The sequence below is a fragment of the Bufo bufo genome, chromosome 1 (genome assembly GCF_905171765.1).
Source record: "Bufo bufo chromosome 1, aBufBuf1.1, whole genome shotgun sequence".
Lineage (NCBI taxonomy): Eukaryota > Metazoa > Chordata > Amphibia > Anura > Bufonidae > Bufo > Bufo bufo.
In genome coordinates, this window is record NC_053389.1 from 253,251,046 (window position 1) to 253,272,556 (window position 21,511).

Here is a 21,511-nt window from a genome sequence, read left to right on the forward strand (position 1 = left end):
TCGGGAAGGAAGGAACCAATTTGTCAATGGTAGATCCATGGAGGACACCTGCCTCAATGTACCTCTGCAACAGGTCCACCAATTTGGACCTAATCTCGGGAATGGGATCAGAGAGTAATTTCTCATATGTCGAACCATCATTTAACTGTCTTTCCGCCTCAGTGGCATAAAAATCACGTGACATAACAACAACATTACCCCCCTTGTCCGCCGGCTTGATAATGAGGTCTGAGTTACGCAGCCATTGTATGGCGGTGAGTTGCCTCTTGTACCCTTCCATGTGTGTAGATACTATTCACAGATTTTGTATCACTTTGTGTAACCATTGTTTCATTATGTCAGTATTGTTTTTAAATTGAAACCTGCACTGATGTATCGATGCACCTGTGTTTCAGGTGTGCGCAGGTGGTGGAGCGTCAAGGGTTAATGAGTGATGGGTCAGCTGACCCTCCCCCACATGATGCTATAAACCAGCGCACACTCGATTCCCAGAGTGGATCAAACAGCCGGAGGAAGCGGTCGCACCGCGAAACGGCCGTCGCTGTGGATTGATACTCCATGTGAGTCTGCCCCCGTAACATACCCTTCAATAAAGAAGCGTGAACACGAATGGTGAGTGCGGCTTATCTTTGCATCTTGTTCTCCATTTCATTCTGTTCAAGCCTTGCACTCCGATTTCTTGGATGGTCGGATTAGGCCAGGATTGTGTTCCTTAAATCCCCAGGTGGGAGGACGGTGCCCTCAGTATCTCTTGTTATGTACAGAATATTAATACACAGCTCAATTTAACCTTCACACTTGGCCAGATATCATTATTGGCACTGATTACTGAAGGACGACTGGTTAATGTGTAATAATCCACCAGGTCTGGTGGGTATAAACCACCTGGAGCTCAGATCCGCAGGCAGCACCTCTACCGCCCAAGATTCTTTCAGGACAAGAGTGCCCCCCTCCAGCCTTGTCATCATGCCGGTGATTCTGGGCCTGCTACTGTGGATCACTGTGGTTTCTGCAGATCCTCCAGGTAATGATCATGCCTCTTCTATGCTCCCTACATAGCAACAATAATAACAGTATAATCAACAGTATCCCAATTTCAACAGGAAGTGATCCCTTTACACACTGCAGATATGCGATGGATGTTCCATCATGGAATTACAGGAAGGAAATCCACATGTCAATTTATGATGCTGATTTCCACCTTTGCAATGCATAGTGTAAGATGCGTGACCTATCTGCATGCAACACATGCCGGTTTTTCCACAGATTTGGTGTGAAATTCTGCAGCGGAAAATCCACTTCCTATGGCCGCACCCTTGAGGTTGTACACGTGCCGTTTACGGTAGCTGTATTTTGCATACCTCCCAACTTTTGAAAATCGCAAAGAGGGGCAATATGTGCGGCATGCGTCACAATTTTTTTTATACTAGGCCACGCCTCTTACTCCACCCAAAGTATAATTACTGACTCCGTCAGAACTGCAGCAGCCGGGGATCGGTTAGGCGAGTATAAGTTCCTTTATGTTTTTTACAGTATTCGGAGCCCCTGGGACAATTTTTTTTTTCTTGCACTTTAATATTCATTTAAATATCAGTACATAAATCTTCAGATTATAGATATTTTAAGGTCAAAATTATCACCAAATAATGAAGTTATGGCCTACTATACAGGTAGAAACAATGCAGACACTTTAATAAGGAGAAATTTAGTAAATGTATGAATGCACATTTATGCGTTATTTTCCCAGGTCAAAAAGAGGGACATTTAAGGATCAAAGAGGGACACTTGGGAGGCAAGATTTTGCAGTGTGATAAAACAGTCCATATGGGCTCACAGATAATTTTTGGGAAATTGAATTCACTGTTGCTGATGCCCTGATTTTGGGATCAATTAGGGAATATATTAGGGAATTATTATTTATGCAGTTTCCTAATATATGAGTAGGTTTATCTCAAGTATATTCTCTATGTCTTTGTTGGATGCTGTGGTGGAACCAGTGTTTGCTACCAATGCAGTTGGAGAGTCCTGCACAGGGTTCATCCAGGACTAGTCCCCCTGACTTCAAGCACTCTATAGTAGCCCCGCATATATATTCAGCTTGATTGGAAGCAGTTACTAACCCCTAGGAATTTTCGACTTTTTCAACATTGATGTTGCATTGTTATATCTCCATGACTTTGCTGCAAATCACTGGGGATCCCAAAGAGTGCTATTTATCACAATGAATATGATGAACTTTCTTTATTTCCTTTAGAACCATGGGCCAATGACTTAGATCAAGTTCTTCACTATGAGTGTCAGAGTCATCAAAGCATCAACTTAATTATCAGGTAATAAAACATAGATGTTCTCTGTGCAGATTGTCCTGGGGGTTAGCTACGGTGAAAAGCTGGTAGAACATGTGCCCTAAGTGCTGGGTGCCAGAGGGGTTGCCAACAAGTCACTCTGCCTCACCAGGGTATTTGCATACAAAACTGGGGCAGAACACTACAGTATTTCTTTCCCCAACTTTTAGGGATGTAACTTGAATTCAAAGGATCCCAAGGCGTGTTTAAGAATTGGACCCCCAACCTTCAGCGTCCAATGCCCCATGCAGTTACGATGGCTTTTGTTACAAATATGGATAGGTGGATTTGCTGGGTGCAACCCCTCAGGAACTGTAGTAGAGCCCTCCTTCTAGATTTATTCATATACCATTATCAACCACTGTAATCATTCTAAAATATTATCTGAATGCTGCCAAAAAAATTGTTAACACCCACTTACAGTATACTTTCCTCCAGTGTCCATGACAATAAACGTGAGGATCGTGTCTGGGATTTTGCCTGTCAGGATACCTTTAATGAACCAAGATCCTGTTACTGGACAGGTTATGTCAATGACTTTGACCAGGAGTTCACGTTTGCCTGTCCATTTGGAAGTGTTCTAAGTGGAATGGATAGTTACCATGATAATCGAAAAGAAGACAGGAGGTAAAAGCAATGTTATCCAATTGAATGGGTTCATAGTTGAACTTGAAACACATGACTGCTCCTACTTTTTATTTTAAAAAAAATTCACGTATATATTTCTATGATCAAGTAGTGAAATACATTAGCCTTGATTCTTATTTTGGGGTAAAATAATTCTAAGATAACTTAGAGGGGAGGACTCCCCTGCATAACAGAAATTGGACGGATACGTTTTGCAGCCCATAGACTTCTATTATGACGGAATTAATAACGGAATGCCTCTAAAGGCATTCCGTTATGCTTTCTGTCATAGAATTGCGCTATGGTCCGTGGTAACGGAATCCATAACGCAATTCACCTTTTACCAACAAACAAAGTGTGATCAAATTAAAAAATATGAAATTCGCTCATCTCTACTTATGACTAATCACCTCCACTCGTTAGTTACCTACATGCAGGAATAACGCTGGCTATGTTTTGGAAGCCACTTTCCAGCCTACTTTCCAATCTCCTGTCTGCTTCTGACATGAGACCCATAGAGCACTGCCATTTAATATCTTTCTGTTATGTGCTCGTACTACATACATTACGGGGTATTCCCATTGATGCCTTTCACTATATAAGTGTATTGTCCAATACAAATGATGCCACTATATCAGGCCCAAATAGTACTGCCACACCATGACCACATACATTATTACCGCCATATAATACTGTCAGCAATATTACTGCCAAATATACATCACAAGTGAATACATTTTAAATTAATGGTACGCAGTTCACATCATTCAGTATCCCCCCCCCCTTTTTTTATTTATTCTATAAACACTTCTTTAAGCCATGACTTGTACTAGCGGAGCGATCTCTCTAAACATCTTTGGATCTTTCCTTTCCAAGCAGTCTTGTTCCTAACCTATACAAGTTCCCCATACTTTTTCTACCCCCAGGTCTATGTCTGTTGCTGCCCTAATAGTGCCCCTAAATACTGTACTTCAGAAATAATGGTGTTGTAACTATGGTTAGCCCCCAGAAAATAGTGCCACTTCGGCAGCATCCCTGAAAACAATGGTGCCAGTTAGGTAGAGCTCTAAATAGTGCAGTAATAGAGCACCACACAGAATAGTGATCTTCTCTGTGCCCCCGAAAAGTAATTGCACCCCCTTGAGGTTCCACACAGTAATATAACTCCTCTTAGTGCCCTACACACAGTAAAAAATGGCCACCTTTGTGTCTCCTAAAAGTAATAATGATCCCCACATGACAAGAAATCATCCTGTACATCTTCCTGGCATCTAATAAGGGGACGGTTGAGCTGAACCGTTTGTAACTCTGAACGACAGTCTTATAAAATGTGCATCTGAACTGTATTGCCGTGTCTGTAGCATCCCAGTAAAGTTAACTAGGCACCTCTGTTCAGTTCACATGTCCCCTAGTGTTTGCTATGCCTTATTTTTTATCGATACATTACCATATATTGATTTGCAGGTAGTGGGCCTTTAACTGTGACTGACATGACATAGAACATGCATGAGGACAACAAACTCTATAGCTGCTTAGGCTTTATACAAGGAAAGAGCCGTACTATATTTGTTGCCACCGTGAGCACCTCATGAAAGGAGCTAGTAAAGAAGTCTCCCTGGTCTCTGAGTGCAGTTGCTTCTGGCCAATGAGTCATGCTTATTCATGAGATGTTGATGGGTGATAAGCTGGCACGCTATTTGTCTTGACCTAAGCTAGGCTGCAGCCTAATTTGAACCAGCCTAATTGGAGGAAGCCTCTTTTCCAGAAGTGTCCCAAAATATACTGCAAACAGTTCCAGACTGTTTCCTGAACAGCACCTGTACCTTGGTGTGACCCTAGACAATTCTGCTGTGTGACTATAGACTGCTGTTCCCACCCATAGCAGCCCGACAAATTCCAAAATTGTGACCTGCTTTGAGATGTTGTTGAGAATGTAACCAATATACAGTTTCCCTGCCAGAGACTGTAACTAGAGATGAGCGAATTTCATGTTATGAAATTCGTTCCCGCTTCTCTTTAGTGGTAAAAGCAGAATTGCGTTATGGATTCTGTTACCACGGACCATAACGCAATTCTATGACGGAATGCATAACTGAATGCCTTTAGAAGCATTCTGGAACCATTATACTGTGTGCCCCCCCAAAAAACTGTAACCGTTATGATATGTGCATCCCAGAAATTGTAGCAATTATGCTGTGTGCCCCCCCCCCAGAAACTGCAACCATTATGCTGTGTGCCCCCCAGAAACTGTAACCATTCGGCTGTGTGCCCCCCAGAAACTGTAACCATTACGATGTGTGCCCCCCAGAAACTGTAACTGTTTTTCCTTGTGTTCGTCTAAAAATCGAGACTGCTAAGGTCTGTGCTTGTAAAAAGACTGTAACTTCCAAGCCTTGTACCATGTATGTAATTAATAAGCTTAAGTGCCTTGTATTTAAAGGGACAAAGACTTGTAAAAAAAAAATTGCCAGGGGGCCCACACACGGTGAGTGTTTTTCTTTTTCTATTTACACTTGGTCAATGTCCAGGTTTAAGTCCCTGGGGATTGGAAGCAGCAGGGACCTGAGTCATGGCGCTGGAACTGGGACACTCAAATCAGGTGAGTGTTCTTTTGGGGTCATTTATCAAACTGGTGTAAAGTAGAACTGGCTTAGTTGCCCATCGCAACGGATCAGATTCCACCTTTCATTTTCCAAATAAGATGTCAAAAATGAAGGGTGGACTCTGATTGGTTGCTATAGGCAACTAAGCCTGTTCTACTTTACACCTGTTTGATAAATGATCCCATTTGTTTTTGTTTTTTTTTACATCATGTTCACCATGGACAATTTTTATTAGTTTTGGACAATCTTTTTAACCATCAAGTGTTGTGCCCCTTGATGGAGTAAACTTTAATTCCAGCTCATTGCTACGTGCCTGCCTGTTACTTCTGCTCCATCCTTGAGTGGGGTCCAGACCTAAGGGTCAAGGAACAGACACAAAAGTGACACTCTTACAGTCTTGTAGGTAGCTGGCCTAAAGGGCTTGTGGCCTTTGGAAGAGAGAACAGGTCATTGAGCCTTCGGTACCCTGCTCTACCGTAGGTTATCATTGAATAGTTGCAATTGTACAGTTGAAAGAGGAATCTGGGCCAAAAGTCCTGGATGCTCGCTGCTAGCAACATCTCTGCTTATTTCGGAATATGGGTGCAGCTCTGAGCTCAAGGAGCAGCACCAAAGTCATGTCTATGTCATAAGTGGATTCCTGAATATTAAGTTTAAAAGATGATGAAAATAATTTTCTAGATGGAGATTCCTCTGCTGTCAAGGAGAGACGGCTGTTCAACATAACTGCGAGTGGAGCGGCTACGTTAATGACTTTGACATGTACCTAAGATGGGATGCACCTCCAAACCATTACCTAGTTGGGGCTCACAGTTACAATGACAACAGCAAAGAGTAAGTACATGCACACGGGATATCATCTTTATTTAGAATTTTGATTAGAGTACTGTAGATGCTGGCATTTTCTTGCATTTGTTATTTAACCCCTTACTTTTTGTGTTTTTCATCTCCACATTTGAAAAGCCATAACTTTTATTTTATTTTTAAATCAGCATAGCTTTATGGTGTACATGTATAACTTTTAACCACCTCAGCCCCCCTAGCTTAAACACCCTTAATGACCAGGCCACTTTTTACACTTCTGACCTACACTACTTTCATCATTTATTGCTCGGTCATGCAACTTACCACCCAAATGAATTTTACCCCTTTTCTTCTCACTAATAGAGCTTTCATTTGGTGGTATTTCATTGCTGCTGACATTTTTACTTTTTTTGTTATTAATCAAAATTTAACGATATTTTTTTTTTTAAAAAAAAGACATTTTTCACTTTCAATTGTAAAATTTTGCAAAAAAAACGACATCCATATATAAATTTTTCTCTAAATTTATTGTTCTACATGTCTTTAATAAAAACAATGTTTGGGTATAAAAAATGGTTTGGGTAAAAGTTATAGCGTTTACAAACTATGGTACAAAAATGTGAATTTCCGCTTTTTGAAGCAGCTCTGACTTTCTGAGCACCTGTCATGTTTCCTGAGGTTCTACAATGGCCAGACAGTACAAACACCCCACAAATGACCCCATTTCGGAAAGTAGACACCCTAAGGTATTCGCTGATGGGCATAGTGAGTTCATAGAACTTTTTTTTTTTTGTCACAAGTTAGCGGAAAATTATGATTTTTTTTTTTCTTACAAAGTCTCATATTCCACTAACTTGTGACAAAAAATAAAAACTTCTATGAACTCACTATGCCCATCAGCGAATACCTTGGGGTGTCTTCTTTCCAAAATGGGGTCACTTGTGGGGTAGTTATACTGCCCTGGCATTCTAGGGGCCCAAATGTGTGGTAAGTAGTTTGAAATCAAAATCTGTAAAAAATGGCCGGTGAAATCCGAAAGGTGCTCTTTGGAATGTGGGCCCCTTTGCCCACCTAGGCTGCAAAAAAGTGTCACACATGTGGTATCTCCGTACTCAGGAGAAGTTGGCCAATGTGTTTTGGGGTGTCATTTTACATATACCCATGCTTGGTGAGAGAAATATCTTGGCAAAAGACAACTTTTCCCATTTTTTTATACAAAGTTGGCATTTGACCAAGATATTTATCTCACCCAGCATGGGTATATGTAAAATGACACCCCAAAACACATTGCCCAACTTCTCCTGAGTACGGAGATACCACATGTGTGACACTTTTTTGCAGCCTAGGTGGGCAAAGGGGCCCACATTCCAAAGAGCACCTTTCGGATTTCACCGGCCATTTTTTACAGATTTTGATTTCAAACTACTTACCACACATTTGGGCCCCTATAATGCCAGGGCAGTATAACTACCCCACAAGTGACCCCATTTTCGAAAGAAGACACCCCAAGGTATTCCGTTAGCGGAAAATGATGATTTTTTTATTTTATTTTTTTTCTTACAAAGTCTCATATTCCACTAACTTGTGACAAAAAATAAAAACTTCCATTAACTCACTATGCCCATCAGCGAATACCTTTGGGTGTCTTCTTTCCAAAATGGGGTCACTTGTGGGGTAGTTATACTGCCCTGGCATTCTAGGGGCCCAAATGTGTGGTAAGTAGGTAAATGACCTGTGAAATCCGAAAGGTGCTCTTTGGAATGTGGGCCCCTTTGCCCACCTAGGCTGCAAAAAAGTGTCACACGTGGTATCGCCATATTCAGGAGAAGTTGGGCAATGTGTTTTGGGGTGTCTTTTTACATATACTCATGCTGGGTGAGAGAAATATCTCGGCAAAAGACAACTTTTCCAATTTTTTATACAAAGTTGGCATTTGACCAAGATATTTATCTCACCCAGCATGGGTATATGTAAAATGACACCCCAAAACACATTGCCCAACTTCTCCTGAGTACGGCGATACCACATGTGTGACACTTTTTTGCAGCCTAGATGCGCAAAGGGGCCCACATTCCTTTTATGAGGGCATTTTTAGACATTTGGATCCCAGACTTCTTCTCACGCTTTAGGGCCCCTAAAATGCCAGGGCAGTATAAATACCCCACATTTTGGAAAGAAGACACCCCAAGGTATTCAATGAGGGGCATGGCGAGTTCATAGATTTATTTTTTTTGGCACAAGTTAGCGGAAATTGTTTTTTATATTTTTTTTCTCACAAAGTCTCCCTTTCTGCTAACTTGGGACAAAAATATCAATCTTTCATGGACTCAATATGCCCCTCACGGAATACCTTGGGGTGTCTTCTTTCCGAAATGGGGTCACATGTGGGGTATTTATACTGCCCTGGCATTCTAGGGGCCCTAAAGCGTGAGAAGAAGTCTGGAATATAAATGTCTAAAAAATTTTACGCATTTGGATTCCGTGAGGGGTATGGTGAGTTCATGTGAGATTTTATTTTTTGACACAAGTTAGTGGAATATGAGACTTTGTAAGAAAAAATATATATATTTCCGCTAACTTGGGCCAAAAAAATGTCTGAATGGAGCCTTACAGGGGGGTGATCAATGACAGGGGGGTGATCAATGACAGGGGGGTGATCAGGGAGTCTATATGGGGTGATCACCCCCCTGTCATTGATCACCCCCCTGTAAGGCTGCATTCAGATGTCCGTATGTGTTTTGCGGATCCGATCCATGTATCCGTGGATCCGTAAAAAACATACGGACATCTGAATGCAGCCTTACAGGGGGGTGAGCAATGACAGGGGGGTGATCAGGGAGTCTATATGGGGTGATCACCCCCCTGTAAGGCTGCATTCAGATGTCCGTATGTGTTTTGAGGATCCGATCCATGTATCCGTGGATCCGTAAAAAATATACGGACATCTGAATGCAGCCTTACAGGGGGGTGAGCAATGACAGGGGGTGATCAGGGAGTCTATATGGGGTGATCACCCCCCTGTCATTGATCACCCCCCTGTAAGGCTGCATTCAGATGTCCGTATGTGTTTTGCGGATCCGATCCATGTATCAGTGGATCCGTAAAAATCATACGGACGTCTGAATGCAGCCTTACAGGGGGGTGAGCAATGACAGGGGGGTGATCAATGACAGGGGGGTGATCAGGGAGTCTATATGGGGTGATCACCCCCGTCATTGATCACCCCCCTGTAAGGCTCCATTCAGATGTCCGTATGTGTTTTGCGGATCCAATCCATGTATCAGTGGATCCGTAAAAATCATACGGACGTCTGAATGGAGCCTTACAGGGGGGTGATCAATGACAGGGGGGTGATCAGGGAGTCTATATGGGGTGATCACCCCCCTGTAAGGCTGCATTCAGATGTCCGTATGTGTTTTGCGGATCCGATCCATGTATCAGTGGATCCGTAAAAATCATACGGACGTCTGAATGCAGCCTTACAGGGGGGTGATCAATGACAGGGGGGTGATCAGGGAGTCTATATGGGGTGATCACCCCCCTGTCATTGATCACCCCCCTGTAAGGCTCTATTCAGATGTCCGTATGTGTTTTGCGGATCCGATCCATGTATCAGTGGATCCGTAAAAATCATACGGACGTCTGAATGGAGCCTGACAGGGGGGTGATCAGGGAGTCTATATGGGGTGATCAGGGGATAATAAGGGGTTAATAAGTGACAGGGAGGGGTGTAGTGTAGTGTGGTGCTTGGTGCTACATATTACTGAGCTACCTGTGTCCTCTGGTGGTCGATCCAAACAAAAGGGACCACCAGAGGACCAGGTAGCAGGTATATTAGACGCTGTTATCAAAACAGCGTCTAATATACCTGTTAGGGGTTAAAAAAATCGCATCTCCAGCCTGCCAGCGAACGATCGCCGCTGGCAGGCTGGATATCCACTCGCTTACCTTCCGATCCTGTGAACGCGTGCGCCTGTGTGCGCGCTTTTCACAGGAAATCTCGCGTCTCGCGAGAGGACGCGTATATGCGTCCAGGAGGAATCAATCAACCACCTCCAGGACGAGTCGCTGCGTTCGGCGGTCCGGAGGTGGTTAAACATTGTTTGGTTGACAGTAATTTTTGGGTTTTTTCGGTGTTCACTGTGTGGTAAAAATGTGTGAAATTTATTCTGTGGGTCAGCAGAATTATGGACATACCATTTGTCATGTTTTACGACTTGGCAACCAATCAGATTCCACCTTTCATTTTTCACCGCCCCTTTGGAAAATGAAAGGTGGAATCTGATTGGTTGCTATGGGCAACTGAGCCAGTTCTACTTTACTTTACACCAGGTTGGTAAATCTCCCCCATTGGCTTATTTTTTTTTTAAAGTTGCTTTGTGTTGCTGTATTCTGACACCCGTAATGTCTGCTGACAGAAGAGATGCTATTTTTTTTACAGGAAGAGCTATTTTTTTTTATTGATACTATGCAACCTTTTAAAAAAACAAACTTTCGGTAAGTTTTATTTTTTGTGAATGGGAGATTTTTTTTTTATGGCATTCACCACACATGATAAATACCATGATATTTTAATATTTCGGATGCGGCAAAATCATTATGTTTCGCTTCTTAAATATACATTGTCTGTCTAAATAGATAGATAGTTACAGTGTCTTGAAAAAGTATTTATACCCCTTGAACTTTTCCACATCTTTTCATGTTACACCCACAAACGTAAATGTACGTTATTGTGATTTTATGTGATAGACCAACACAAAATAGCAAGCATGTGTGAAGTGAAAAGAAAATGATACATGGTTTTCAAAAGTTTTAAATCAATAAAACTCTACAAAAAAAATAAAAATCCCAATAAAATACATTTAGGCCCCTTTCACACGAGCGAGTTTTCCGCGCGGGTCCAATGCGTGACATGAACACATTGCACCCGCACTGAATCCTGACCCATTCATTTCAATGGGTCTGTGTACATGAGCGTTGTTTTTCGCGCATCAGTTCTGCGTTGCGGAAAAATTGCAGCATGTTCTATATTCTGCGTTTTTCACGCAGCGCTGGCCCCATAGAAGTGAATGGGGTGCATGAAAAACGCATTGCATCCGCAAGCAGGTGCGGATACAATGCGTTTTTCACTAATGGTTGCTAAGAGATGTTGTTTGTAAACCTTCAGTTTTTTTAACACATCAAAACGCATTGCACCCGCGCGGAAAAAAACTGAACGCAATCGCAGACAAAACTGACTGAACTTGCTTGCAAAATGATGCGAATTTCCCTGAACGCATCCGGAGCCAATCCGTCACGCTCGTGTGAAAGAGGCCTAAGGTTTGTGGGTGTACAGTGAAAAAATGTGGAAAAGTTCAAGGGGTATGAATACTTTTTCAAGGCACTGTGTGTGTATGTTTCTATCTAATATATCTGCATTATTGCTTTCCGGTAGCCTGTTCTGGCAGTGAAGCCCGCCAGATCTCTTTATAGTCAATGTTGCTGGTGGACATGCAGTAATATGGCGTTACACCTCACATCCACTCCCTCTCACTCTCAGCTGCTGGGACCATCACTGATCAGGAGAACAGATGTCCTGTACTCCTGCTTGAGAATGTTCACTGCTTCATTTAATCCTTGCCAAAATCAGGAGAGTACATAGGTTGGCTGTTTTCAGCAGGCCCATAGAGATTGAATGCAGTTACATGTTCGACCACTGCTCCATTCAAACAGGAAAGATGGGATTGTTCTCATGAGTAGGGTTATTGGCTACGCTCGGGTCCACTACCCCATCATTTAGCTAACTAACCTTCCCCATTTCCTCTCCCAATAACCACACACAGCCACTGTTTGGATTAAATCGGCCACAGCAGCCGTCTTTTATTAAATAATATAAATAACATGAATAAACATAACACTTGATATAACAATGACATATATATATAAATATATACATGTCTAACTGACGAGGGAGGTCCTAGAAGCCGCCTAACTGCACCTTAAACGACCACAAACCACCACGGCAATTCCATCTTGCCCCCAGCCGCGTACCACAAGCTCGGGGACACCAACTGACGGACGCCATACCAAGCCAACCAGGTGCCCCAACTCTGAGAGTCCAGCCCCACCATTGAGGCCCTCTCATTCACCGTTACCATCCAGTAGCCCCAGCTTCTATGACCTCCCCCCGCCACGACTGCTGCGACAAACGCAACACTTAACGACACACTCCGTCCACCACCCCTTGTCCTTTTTTTTTTTTTTTTTTTTTTTTTTTATACATTTATTTATTTATAAAATACACATTTTTTTTTTTTTTTTTTTTTTTATATGCATCCCCTCTATAATATACCGTTGCCGCCCTGAAACATCCAAGTACACACTACGGGAGGGAGGGAGGGAGATGCTGGCTCTCTGCTCCTAAAATGGCGGGCGCTGACCTGCCTCACCACTACTTCAGCCTGCCGCTCCCCGCCCCTTTCTAGCTCCTCCCCCTTTTTCCTGCACTCATCCACTTAACCCTTACCTTCCCTGACCCTTGCTCACAAAACCCCTCATGCCGGCCTCCCCTGAAGCGTGCCGCTTCGTCCGGCCTCACTTGAGTAGGGTTATTGGCTACGCTCGGGTCCACTACCCCATCATTTAGCTAACTAACCTTCCCCATTTCCTCTCCCAATAACCACACACAGCCACTGTTTGGATTAAATCGGCCACAGCAGCCGTCTTTTATTAAATAATATAAATAACATGAATAAACATAACACTTGATATAACAATGACATATATATATAAATATATACATGTCTAACTGACGAGGGAGGTCCTAGAAGCCGCCTAACTGCACCTTAAACGACCACAAACCACCACGGCAATTCCATCTTGCCCCCAGCCGCGTACCACAAGCTCGGGGACACCAACTGACGGACGCCATACCAAGCCAACCAGGTGCCCCAACTCTGAGAGTCCAGCCCCACCATTGAGGCCCTCTCATTCACCGTTACCATCCAGTAGCCCCAGCTTCTATGACCTCCCCCCGCCAACAACGCGCAGCTTGACAGCCCTTAAGCTCGCGCGTTCCGCCACACCCGGAGGGCTGTTTCAATACCTCCCTGCAAGTCCAGTGACCACAAATCAATGCCCACCGCATTGAGGTGGACTCCATCCTGTCTCCAAAAGCCTCCTGTTCCTGCTTCCAACTCGGGGTGCCTCACCACCACCGCCCCATGTTTGGCACAGAACCGCCCAATCACCCTGTTCAGCTTAATCCTAGCCTTATTCAGCCTTTCAACCGATCTCGCCTCCCTCCAGACCTTCCTGGGGACAATATCCGACCACACAGTGACAACTGACGGGAAGAGGGACCACAAACGCAAAAAATCAAAACGTATATCCCTGATCAACTCTCTGCAAGGTCGGACCCCTAGGTCATTTCCCCCAACATGCAACACCAAGATATCTGGGACTCTATCTAACCTGGCTTGCCGATGAACCTCCTGCAAAACACTACCCCACACCATACCTCTGCGTCCGATCCATCTTACTATGGCTGTCCCCCGATCAAACCCCAGCTGCCGCCCATTCTGCCGAACATCCGCTCGTAATGCCCCCCAGAACACGAACGAATGGCCCAGGATCCAAACTAATAACGGGGCATCACCTGAAAAAAGAACGAGACAAACATGGTTAGACACAGCCTTAAACTGCCCCTAAACGCACATACAGCCGAAAACGCTCCGACTCCCACCTCCCAATACGCTTAATCACTTCATCTCGCACCCCCAAGCGAGCAGCCTCCGTGGCAGCACCTATCCTGAAGGAATGACCCGTAAACTTGCCAGAGTCCATTCCTAGATTACGCAAACATTTCTTGAATACCGCTATAAATTGAAATCGCGATAAAAAGGAGCCATCCTCATGTCTGAGAATCGGGCCTGCCGCGACCCCTGCCCTTCCTTGAAAATCACGCAAACACCGTACTGGACACACTAGACATCCCGGCACCTCAAACAATGAGACTAAATGACCCCTCCCCTCCTGATCCGTCTTTGAAAATCTCAGATAAATCAGCACCCTGTCGTCATATAACGTTACATCCTCACTCCTCAGACCCCCTTCCCGCTGCACACTTGCACACACTAACTCCCCTAAACGAAAGGCTCCGAAAAAAGCCAGAGCAAAGGCTAGTCTAAATAAGCTCACCTCCCAAGCCGAGCGACACACTCCAGCTACCTGCTCCCCTAACTGTAACAATAACGAAAAGGACACCGGTAGGCGGGAATCTTTGACACGCTGAAACCTTCTATAACCCTTCAAAATTTGTCGGACCAAAAAAGACTTAGTAATGTCCGGGGAATTCCGCAACTTGAATCCGAAAGCCAAGCCCGCCATGCAACCATTGATCTTGGCAACCGACCAACCTTGATCCTTCACGTGGCCAATGAACAGTAACAACGGAATTTCCCCGTCCAGTACCTCGACCCCTAGGTCATTACACCACTGCTGCCACCTACTCCAAGCCCTATCGTACATCCTCCACGTGCCTTCACTCAATGATGCCTGCAACAGACAAGCTACGGTACCTCCAGGATCTCCCACAACGACTCTGGACACACCAATCCGACCTGACTCGCCTCCGGGGCCAGCTGGCGAAACCGCTCCCACTGAAAACGAGAAAGTGCGTCAGCTATACAGTTAGAGGAACCAGGCACATGCACCGCAAACACCCAAGCATTAAGGGACAAGCACCGGAGAACCAACTGCTGCAATAGGCAAATAACTGGGGGGGAAGAAGCCGTTACACTGTTGATGGCTTGCACAACTCCCAAGTTGTCACAATGGAAACGAACCTTCTTGTGCCGAAACTTCTCCCCCCAGAGCGTGACTGCCAACACAATGGGGAAGAGTTCCAACAATGCCACGTTTTTTACCCACCCTTTTCGTACCCAGGACTCAGGCCACCGACCCGCACACCACTGCCCTTCACAGTACGCCCCAAAACCCGCTCCACCCGCAGCATCCGTAAACAATTCGAAATCAAACGCATCAACCACCCCCCCCATAACTAATGCTCTGCCATTAAACTGTTTTAAAAAGGAATCCCAAACTTTCAAATCCCCTTTCAACTCACTGCCTAGTCTAATAAAATGGTGGGGAGACACCACCCCTCCTGTCGCCGAAGCCAACCTCCTACTAAAAATGCGGCCCATAGGTAGGATTCTGCATGCAAAATTTAATTTGCCCAACAAAGACTGCAGGTCCCGCAGACGAATCTTTTTTGCTGCCAATGCCGCCGCCACCTCTGTTCTTAAATCTGACACTTTGTCTACTGGTAGCCTACACTCCATCCGCTGTGTATCTATGACAATACCCAAAAAGCTTAGCTCAGTAGCCGGCCCCACCGTTTTGTCCACCGCTAACGGGACTCCAAAACACTCAAAAACAGACTGTAATGTGGATAACAACAACGAACAAACCCTAGATCCCCCCGGCCCCAAACACAGGAAATCATCCAAATAATGAATGACAGAGTGACAACCTGATTCCTGAACCACCACCCACTCCAGAAAAGAACTAAAACGCTCAAAATATGCACACGATATTGAACAGCCCATTGGCAAACACCTATCCACAAAATATGCGCCATTCCAAAAACAACCCAGTAAATACAAACTATCCGGGTGAACTGGCAACAACCGAAATGCCGCTTCAATGTCACATTTTGCCAACAGGGTACCCGGACCCAGCTTCCTTACCCATTCCACAGCCGCATCAAAGGAAGCATAAACCACAGAACAAAGTTCCGGGTCAATGCCCTCATTGACCGACGCACCCTTAGGGAATGATAAATGGTGGATGAGCCTAAATTTATTAGGCTCCTTCTTAGGGATCAAACCCAAAGGGGAAACTCGCAAGTTACTGATGGGTGATGTAACAAACGGACCATCCATCCTCCCTAGGGAAACCTCTTTAGCTAACTTTCCTGTCACTATGTCCGGGAACTGCAATGCCGAGCGCAAATTCTTCCGCTTCTCTAAGACTGGTAACGGGTGTGAAGGTATATGAAAACCGAACTTAAACCCTGAATACAAAAATTCAGCTAACTCCTGGTTCGGATATCTATTTAGATGCCCCACCATCCTTTCCACTCGCACTGGGGTCTGCCCCTTTTGCAAAACTATCCCCCCCCCTTTGTCTACCCCCTCTAAAACATCTGCTAGCCCCATGGCCCCCGCCACACACGGAACATTCATGCCTAAATTTGCATTTTTGGCCGAATTTGCAACTTCCCTCATTGAAAAGGAAGCAGTATCCTCTTCCAACTGGGGGCGTCCCTGTACCTTGCTGTACCCCAACCCCTGCCTCACTCCGAAAGGACTGACCACTCCTGCCTGGCGCTGTCACCCTCATCCATAACGCAATGTCCTTATGGTCCCATCTCATATTAGGACGGACTGCTTTCCTCTGACGAAACTGCTCGTCATACCGTAACCACCCGGAACCCCCATACACTCTATAGGCTTCCCCAATAGCATCCAGATAGCAAAATAAAGGGGAACAGCATTCCGGACTCTTCTCCCCAATCACACTTGCCAAAATAGCAAAGGCCTGTAGCCAATTACTAAATGACCTAGGGATAAGGCGATAGCGACGCTTATCATCATCCTCCTTTCTTACTCCGTCCTTTTTTACCACATCAAGGTTGAACCGCTCCAACGGAAGCAGCGAAAAAATTTCTATATACTCTCCCTTCCAAATTTTCTCACGCACCTCCGTTTTCAAATGCGCTCCCAGGGGACCCTCAAAGCAAACATACACCTCCCCTTTTGCGGCGTCATCTAATCTGGGCCTATCCTCCTCACCTCCCGCCTGCGTCTGCACTGACACTGATTCGGCTACACCTGTGCTATTGGCCACTGCTACATTACTATTGTTAGCGGTCGCCGGTACATTGCTATTTTCTGCCCCCAACCCCCACGCTGCTAAGGGGGTAGCCCCCATTGCCCCCCTATCCTGACTAACCCCAGCTAAACCACACAGCAAGCGCCCCAAACCACCGATAATAGCACTATTGCTCCCCCCCGCCCCAGGCGCCACATTAAATATAGATAACAGTGTTCCCAGTGATGTCTCACCTAACTGCCCGGGTGCTGTGAACCCGGCAGCCGCAGGTCCTGATTCCTGACGGACGACTCCTGGATCCACGACGTTCCTTTGATGGGTACTTGCGCTGTTCGACGGCAGCACCCCAGGCGGATCACTGCTGGGTGCGTTAGGAATGGCTCTGGGACGCACTCTGTCTTCCACGGTGTCAGGACCAGTAGCAAACTGTCCGCCCTCAGGAAATGGCCTGCGCAACTCCCTGTCCTCCATATAAGCATCTGCACGCCTGTCTTCATGCCCAAGAGGCCTGCTCTGGGGCGGGGAGCCGTCCAGAACAGCCTCGTCCTCCTCCTCTGTAAGAAGCGCATCATGGCAAGGCCTGCGCCCGTCCCTGGCACCTACAGGCGCAGCCTCGTGTGCCACTGAAAGGGGCTCATCCTGTAAGGGCCTGCGCCGGGCCGCCCTGGCCGACCGCGCAGCCCCGCTGCTGCCTCTGCTGCCACTACCTCTCCCACGCTGAGCAGGCCTCCGACTCCTGGGGACAGGAGGGGATCCTGCAGAACCAGGTCCTGACTCCCCTGTTGCTGCCGCGATGGGCTGAGGGGGAGGCCCCACAGCCTCTGGAGGGTCCCGCCGGACATATGGATTCCTCCCACGCCGGGAGGTCGCAGTAGCCTTAGAATGCTCCCGGCGTGGAGGGTCCCTTGTGGGGCTCCTGACACGGCGCCGGACCCGGGGGGGTAAATCAGGGCTCAGGCGCGCCGGCGGCCGTACCCGCCGCGGCCGTGTAGCTGCTGGAGTAGGGCTAGACGTACCCACCTCCGCCCCCCCTAGCAATGCGGTCACCTGCTGCTCCAGCCAGTCGCTGCCCCTGGTGTCCGCCGCTTCCCTCAAGCGCCGCAGCATCACCTCCACTGCTTCTGCCATTGCTGAATCCGATGCTGCAGTTCAGAAGATGCTGGCTCTCTGCTCCTAAAATGGCGGGCGCTGACCTGCCTCACCACTACTTCAGCCTGCCGCTCCCCGCCCCTTTCTAGCTCCTCCCCCTTTTTCCTGCACTCATCCACTTAACCCTTACCTTCCCTGACCCTTGCTCACAAAACCCCTCATGCCGGCCTCCCCTGAAGCGTGCCGCTTCGTCCGGCCTCACTTGATCGGTGGGGGTCCAGGCAGGCGATAAGTGTCAATCTTGGTACAACCACTTTAAAGAGATGGCCTCAAGTGGACAGTCACACATTTTGTTTTGCAGGGGATGGTAGCATTACATGACTTTCAAGAAGAAGCACAGTTACATGGACCTTCAGAAAAAGCTAAACTACATAACTCCCTAGAGAGAGCTCAGTCACATACCACATCACCAGGATCATTTCTGGTACTGATATGGCATGAGATTGCAATAGCTTCACTGTGTGATGATGCCACCTTCCTGCCACACTAATTATGCCTTCTGTAAGACAGAACAAATGATACTAATGCTTGCAGAGCTGAGTACTCGGCAGTATAGGGCAGGGGAGATAGGCACCACATGGAGGTTCACTAATGGCTTCCAGTTGCACATCCCTGGTAACAGGGCTCAAAACAGTGCCTCACAGAACCACGATATGCCGTTCATGCCATTATGTAGTAATAAGGACCCATGGAGGGTCCCTGCAAAGACAAATATTGTTATCATAATATTTTTTTTTTTCTTTGCTTGACTATCCCTCTGATCTTGTTTGTAGGGACCGGCGCTGGAGCTACTACTCATGTGAGAAGAACTAAACCAAATCAACATCACATCAGAGCGTCTCCTGTGTTATGTTCTTATTACCATTGTGATACTGCCCGTACCCTGTATATGCCCTATTTTGTAGTACTGTCTTGGACTTGTGTGCTTGAGAGACAAAATCTGCTATAATCTGGATAAATTGACATCTTAACCCTTTCAGCCCTTGAGTATTTTTCGTTTTTGTGTTTACGTTTCTTTTTTACTCCCTGCCTTTCTGTGGCCATAACTTTTTTTTTATTTTTCTGTTCACATAGCCGTATGGGACTTGTATTTTGCAGGACAAGCTGCATTTTCTAATTCCACCATTTAATATTGCATACGATACAGTGGGAAGCTGGAAAAAAAATTCAAACGGGATTCCGCAACGGTTTTCTGGGTTGAGTTTTTACAGCGTTCGTTACACGGGAAAAATGACCAGTTACTTTCATTTTCCAGGTCAGTATAATTACAGTGATACCACATATGTATAGTTTTTCTTGCATTTTTATACTGAAAAAAAACATGCAAAATTTTTTTTTTCTTTTTATTGCCATATTCTGACACCTATAACTTTTTTGTAGTTATGTGTATGAAACTGTTTGGGGGCTAATTTTTTAGCGGGGGCGATCTGTGCTTTTCATTGATACCATTTTAGAGTGTATACAACATTTTGATCATTTTTTTATTTATTTTTTTGTGGGAAGAGAAGCAACCAAAAAACGTTGAATCAGCCATTCTGACTTTCATTTCCATTTTGCTATTTTTCACATGTATTTTCCATACATTTTTTTTATGTTTTTTATTTTCATTTTGGGAAAAGGGGGGTGATTTGAATTTTTAGATTTTTTATTTTTAAAAACCTTTTTTTACACCTTTATTTTCTGTATTTTACTCCTGACCTTCCTAGAGCCATAACTTTTTTATTTGTCTATTCACATGTCCTGTAAAAATCAAACCCTCATACAGCTAAGTCATACTTTGTAATGGAACCATTTAATATTGCATACAATGTAGTGGGAAGCTGTACAGAAAATGGAGTGGAATTGGAGGGAAAAAAAGCAATTCCGTCACAGTTTTATGGATTTCATCTTTACAGTATTTCCTATGCAGTAAAACTGACCCATTCCTCTCATTCTCTGGGAGAGTACAATTAGAGTGATACCACATTTGTATACTTTTTCTTGTGTTTTAACCCCTTCGCTACCAGCGACGTACATGTAAGGAGCTGGAGCGATGGGCAGATATGGCCATGGCCAGCGGGTTTCCTCTGTTTCAAATAGCAGAGACCCATGACTAATGACCGCGACCAGCAATACTGCTGATCGTGGCCATTAAAGCCTTTAGATGCCGTGATCAAGTGTGATCACAGCATCTAAATGGTGAAAAACCTGCGCTTCATACCAGCATCCTCTGCTGCCAAATGAGTATGCTGGTAATTGATTTCAATACGCTGGGTCTCTCTGAAGAGACTCAGGGTATTGAAGCTGCAATTCTTATTTCGGCCAGCAGGTCAACATAAGAAATGAGCAATATGGATATATAATAAACATAACGGTACAGAATAAAAAAAAAGTTCAGCGTTTTGTAGCCTCAAATACAAGCTTTAAAAAAAGTTAAAAAAACTGTTAAAAAAATATTTTAAAAATTTAAAAGTATACATTTAAATCACCCCCCTTTCCGTACATAACATAACACATAAATAACAAAAAATATAAACATTATGGGCATTACCGCATCCGAAAAAGCCCATAAAAATATTTTTCCAATATGGTGAATGGCGTAAGGATAAAGGGGTTATATTGTCCGATTCGCCATTTTTTCATTGCTTCTCTTCCCCAAATTTATTTTACAAAATGTGATCAAAAAGTCACACATACTCCAAAATGGTATAAATAAAAACGACAAATTGTCCCACATAAAATGAGCCCCCACACAGCTCAGTAGATATAACCAAGTTATTGGGGTCAGAATATGGTGATGTAAAAAAATATATTTTTCAAAGTTTAAATTTATTTTTTCACTATTTAGACATAAAAAACCTATACACATGTGGTATTGTTGTAATCATACTGACCCATAGAATGAAGGGCACAGGTCAGTTTTGCTGCAGAGGGAACGTCATAGGAGAAAAAACAATAAAACAGTGGAGGAATTGTTTTTTTTTTTCCAATTCCACACCAATTGGAATTTTTTCCCCGCTTCCCTCTACATTGTATGCCAAATTAAATTGTGGCATAAGAATGTATAACTTGTCCCGCAAAAAATAAGCCCTCATATAAATTTGTGAATGGAAAAATAAAGTTATG

General features: G+C 44.7%; 3 protein-coding genes across 4 annotated transcripts in view; 2 read left to right on the forward strand and 1 right to left on the reverse strand.

Annotated features, from left to right (window-relative positions):
- LOC121005778 (E3 ubiquitin/ISG15 ligase TRIM25-like) overlaps nt 1–21,511 on the forward strand; it is a 965,623-nt gene that overhangs the window by 782,176 nt on the left and 161,936 nt on the right. The gene's annotated exons all lie outside the window — the stretch shown is intronic.
- Nucleotides 891–19,736, forward strand: LOC121005843 (hemagglutinin/amebocyte aggregation factor-like). Its single transcript, XM_040438622.1, has 5 exons — nt 891–1,024; nt 2,255–2,330; nt 2,784–2,972; nt 6,257–6,409; nt 19,180–19,736. The coding sequence occupies exons 1-5, from the start codon at nt 967–969 to the stop codon at nt 19,217–19,219; spliced, it is 516 nt and encodes a 171-aa protein (XP_040294556.1). The 5' UTR covers nt 891–966; the 3' UTR covers nt 19,220–19,736.
- LOC121005739 lies at nt 13,288–16,734 on the reverse strand. The gene is made up of 2 exons (XM_040438510.1): nt 14,938–16,734; nt 13,288–14,015 (listed from the first exon to the last, which is right to left on the reverse strand). The coding sequence occupies exons 1-2, from the start codon at nt 16,648–16,650 to the stop codon at nt 13,998–14,000; spliced, it is 1,731 nt and encodes a 576-aa protein (XP_040294444.1). The 5' UTR covers nt 16,651–16,734; the 3' UTR covers nt 13,288–13,997.